At 46.6% G+C, this 5,000-nt stretch overlaps 1 protein-coding gene across 1 annotated transcript in view; it reads left to right on the top strand.

Annotated features, from left to right (window-relative positions):
- Positions 1 to 4,017: 4,017 nt before the first annotated feature.
- The window catches only part of ubl3a (ubiquitin-like 3a), a gene marked incomplete at its 3' end in the record, with an annotated part of 35,260 nt that continues 34,277 nt past the window's right edge, over positions 4,018 to 5,000 (top strand). The window contains exon 1 of the mRNA XM_084437233.1: positions 4,018 to 4,601. Coding sequence (XP_084293359.1) covers positions 4,572 to 4,601 — 30 coding nt within the window. The 5' untranslated portion in view covers positions 4,018 to 4,571. The remainder of the gene's footprint in view (positions 4,602 to 5,000) is intronic.

The raw sequence follows: 5,000 nt of genomic DNA on the forward strand, positions 1-5,000 counted from the left end.
GAGGCAGACCAGCCTGAGACATGGACCCCACACACACACACACACACACACACACACCACACACACACACACACACACACACACACACACACACACCACACACACACACACACACACACACACACACACCACACACACACCACACACACACACACACACACACACACACACACACACACACACACACACACACACACACACACACACACACACACACACCACACCACACCACACCACACACACACATACACACACACACACACCACACACACACCACACACCACACACACCACACACACCACACACACACACCACACACACACACACACACACACACACCACACACCACACTCTATTGTGGGAGTATAGAGGGCCAATGACCCCATTTAAACCTGGCATTAAAATGTGTTTTGGGTGATCAGATTACAATCTGATAGTGCTAAACCACATGCAAATACAGGTGTGAGGTAACCCTAACCCAAAACGTTCAGAAGAAACGGAAACAGATTGAGATCTGACCAGCCAAACCACCTCCGGAGGTGGTCAGGGACGCATCGCGACCACATTGAACACAAGTGCGAACACAAATGTATTTTCAATCCACATACAGCAGTGTTAAACCAATGTGGCGTTCATTTGTTTGAGCTGGATAGAGCAATCTCATCTCAATCTCATCTCACTGGAGACACATATTAATACCAGGTGTAAATATAATCAGGTTAAATCACATCTAGATACAATCTGGATACGAGATGCATTTTAATGCCAGGTGTAAATGGGGTCATAGATTCAGGGGGATGAGGTCGGTCACTATGCATAGCCACTATGCACTAGGCATTGCTACTGTATGAGTGTTGTGTGTCTGTCTGTGTAGTTTCCTTGATCAATAAATCAATCAATCAATCAAGTTGGATTTATATAGCGCCCTTCATGATACCCAGAGCGCTTTACAGAGTCCAGTATTCATTCAGACACAGTCATACCGGTGGTGGTAAGATACATCTGTAGCCACAGCTGCCCTGGGGCAGACTGACAGAAGCATGGCTGCCATTCATTCGTTGCATGTCTTTATGATGGTGGGGGAAGCCGGAGTACCCGGAGGGAACCCACGCAGGCACGGGGAGAACATGCAAACTCCACACAGAAAGGACCTGGAACGACCGGGATTCGAAACCAGGACCTTCTTGCTGTGAGGCGACAGTGCTAACCAGGGGCGGCTGTAGCTCAGTTGGTAGAGCGGGTTGTTCAATGATCGAAGGGTCAGCGGTTCGAATCCCAGCTCTGACTGTCCACATGTCGAAGTGTCCTTGAGCAAGACACCTAACCCCAAATTGCTCCCAATGAGCAGGTTAGCACCTTGCATGGCAGCTACCGCCATTGGTGTGTGAATGTGTGTGTGAATGGGTGAATGAGAGGCCATTGTAAAGCGCTTTGAGTGACGCTAAGGTGGAGAAGCGCTATATAAGTGCAGTCCATTTACTGTATGAGTGTTTTGTGTCTGTCTGTGTAGTTTCCCTGATCAATAAATAAACACAACACACAGAAAGACATACAACACTCATCCAGTGCCGATGCAGAGGCAGCTCATAATGAGCTCATCTCTCTGGACCCGCGGGTCTCTCAACCCAGACAGATTGCTTCACTCTTCTAACTGGTTCCGTCAATGAGAGTCGACCCTGCAAAACCTGATGAAGCCATTAACTGCCTGTTGCAGTGATGATGATGTTGATGCGATGATGTTGGTGAGGATGGTGATGACGATGATGGTGGTTGGTGACATTGTGGTGATGGTGATGGGCGTACATTTTTATGTTTTCTGTATGCTTGACGTGTGCTAAACAAATTCCCCTCTGGGGCAATAAAGGTTTCAATTCAATTAAATGCAATACTGTACATTCATAGTATGCACACCGTAGGGATGTTTGCACAATTGTAGGCACACCTTAGGGATGTTTGCACAATCTAGGCACAAGGAATATAGACTATCTACTGTTATCATACTTATTTATTAGGGGCCTGGTAGCCTTGGCTGACGGTCCCTCTTGTATTTCACAATATTCCGAATCTTCTTCTTCTTCCCAGGAAGTCTGTCTTCCCATGCATGACATCACCAGACTTCACACACAGGTCCAGTCCTGTGCCAGAAGTCCTCAACTGGCATTGTGGGCCAATAGTCCTGATGGTGGCGCTACAGCAGCCGTCTAAAGTTTAAAACGATGTTGTTGGCAACCCCGCCCCAATAGCGGACCCTGACTACAACTGGCTTAATTGACTGATTGAGAGGACACCTGTGCCACTGATTGTTTGATTGGTTTCCACCTGTCTTGTTAGTCTGTGTATATATAGTCTGTGTATATATAGCCTACATCCCAGATAGCAAGCGGATCTGTGGGCCATATATGGGCCGGAACTAAGCCACAAGGGCCAGATCCGGCCTGTATATGGCCCAGATCCGCTTGCTCCCCTCTTGTTCTCTGTCTGTTCATTATTTGCTGTAGCTGTGTTGTCCCTGGTGTTTACATGCAACCCTTGTGATTGTGAGGTGAGACCATCTATGTCTTCTCACATGGCAGGTGAGACCATCTGTCTTCTCACATGGCAGGCAGCTCAACAGGAGTTCAAGCCCAGGGGGATGCAGAGTTTAAATAAAATGTATACTCCACTATGCTGTGACATGATTTTTAACGATATTTTTAAATTTGTAGCCGTTACTGTTCTTGTTTGTATCTCTTCATCTGACCAGTCTTTTGTCAGCTTACATCTCAATCAGTCCCACCTGTGTTCAATCAAATCAGTCAGTCAGTGAATCCATCCCAGATAGCAAGCGGATCTGGGCCATATGCAGGCCAGATCTGGCCCTTGTGGCTTAGTTCCGGCCCATATATGACCCAGAATCATTACACATCCGCTTGCTATCTGGGATGCTCAGTCCAGAGTCCCACACCTCATTCCCATTACAACATGTAGGCCTAATATGTTAATGCAGGATTCCTACAGTGTAAATATCTATCTGTGAAATGTACTGTTTAAACTGACAGGTTCTCATTCTGCTCAAACCAGAACATGACGTTCCCTTGGTGTGTGGTTCTGAGTTCAAACCAGAACATGACGTTCCCTTGGTGTGTGGTTCTGAGTTCAAACAAGAACATGACGTTCCCTTGGTGTGTGGTTCTGAGTTCAAACCAGAACATGACGTTCCCTTGGTGTGTGGTTCTGAGTTCAAACAAGAACATGACGTTCCCTTGGTGTCTGGTTGTGAGTTCGAGCCCCGGGTGTGTGGTTGTGAGTTCAAACCCCGGGTGATGCAGGATAAACATGCTAATGCTACTCAGGCGTGGTACTGTTTGGATTTCAGACGCATGATTTATTCATCTAAGACGTTTTAAAGAGGCCCTCGTGTCGGCAGATGGGCTTTTGTTGTTACTCTTATGTCGCCTAGGCCCTATTTGGATTTCTTGTAACCTTTATTTTAAAAAAGAAAAGAAAAGTATTTAACATTAGTATTTAGTTTTAATTGTGTTTCTCGGATGTCCTTGCATACTGCGGGGGTAACAGTACAGTGTAATTCCCCCATGAGGATCAATAAAGCAGTCCTACCTACAGTAGCCTACATACCGATGTCTTAAGCTCCAACAGTAAAAAGCTGAGTGGAATCAAGCAGCATAGGTTAGTAAAGTTTAGAGAAGTGGTTTCAAAGTTCCTGTCCCTTAATTCTGCTGGTCACCTTGATTGTAGCAGGGTCAGTTCTGATTGAAGCCTCTCTCTCTCTCTCTCTCTCTCTCTCTCTCTCTCTCTCTCTCTCTCTCTCTCTCTCTCTCTCTCTCTCTCTCTCTCTCTCTCTCTCTCTCTCTCTCTCTCTCTCTCTCTCTCTCTCTCTCTCTCTCTCTCTCTCTCTCTCTCTCTCTCTCTCTCTCTCTCTCTCTCTCTCTCTCTCTCTCTGTGTTTCCTCTCCTCTGCTCGGCCTGCCCACTCCCACTCCCCCTCAGTCCAGCTCTTTCCCTTGTGTGCACCGCCGCCGCCATGTTCTCCCAGGCAGGATGACAGTCAGAGGCTCTCAGAGGGACAGCGACACGTTCAGCGACTTTTAACGACGATCTAACTCCGTTTTCAGAGGAATGACTGACGCGTTTTTACGCATTTGAACGTTAAAACGGTGGAGGTGTACCGGTTTTATAAGAAGAAGAACCTTGCGGGATTACTGGGAGACTATCCGTGTCCGGATATGTGCCAGTGATATTGATTTCCATGGTGTAGGAACCTTTTCTAAGGCATTTTTTTCATATTTGGGGGGTCGCTGGGGCCCTCAGGTTAAACGTAGTCACGTTTATTATACTTTAGGTTCGTTTGATTAAAGCGAAAGCGGAATGAGTACGGAGGGACCAATTCAAACAATCGCCTGACCACCTTCCCTTGAAAGAGGGAATATCAATATAATTGGGGAATAGTTGCATTTTTTTGGATGGTGAACTGACAAGTCGACGACTAATAAACGGTCCATAAGGTTAGAGAAGACGAAAAGTGGAAATCTTTTCATTCCCCTCGTGAAATCCCAGCGAGGACCGCATCCTAAAATGACGGGCAGTCCTACCCCAGCGGACATGGTGAGGAAACGTGCCCGTGTGTCTCTCGGTGAAATGTAACCCATTGACTTCCATCTGGCCTCCAACCAAAACCTAAAATAAAATCTAGTTACTGTTTTCATCGTTGTGTACAGGCTCTCATTGGGCCTGGTTTAGGGTAAGGTTACACAGACGGATTTGTCCAACGTCCCCATAGCGAGTAATGGCAATAACTTCCTCTGAATAATGACAATTTAGTCGCTTATTGTCGATGTAGTCTATTGTCTATCTGTGAAAAGGCACCCGGGTTAAGAGCAGACCTCTGCCCGCTGTTGTGTTGACATGGTCGGCTGGTCTCTCTGTGTCTCTCTGCATTTCTGTGCGTCCACGTCCTTCTAGGCCGATATCTATCCAATATATTTCATCATCGGGTCATCTGTT

This window comes from Borostomias antarcticus (genome assembly GCF_949987555.1).
Source record: "Borostomias antarcticus genome assembly, chromosome: 1".
In the NCBI taxonomy this organism is placed as follows: domain Eukaryota; kingdom Metazoa; phylum Chordata; class Actinopteri; order Stomiiformes; family Stomiidae; genus Borostomias; species Borostomias antarcticus.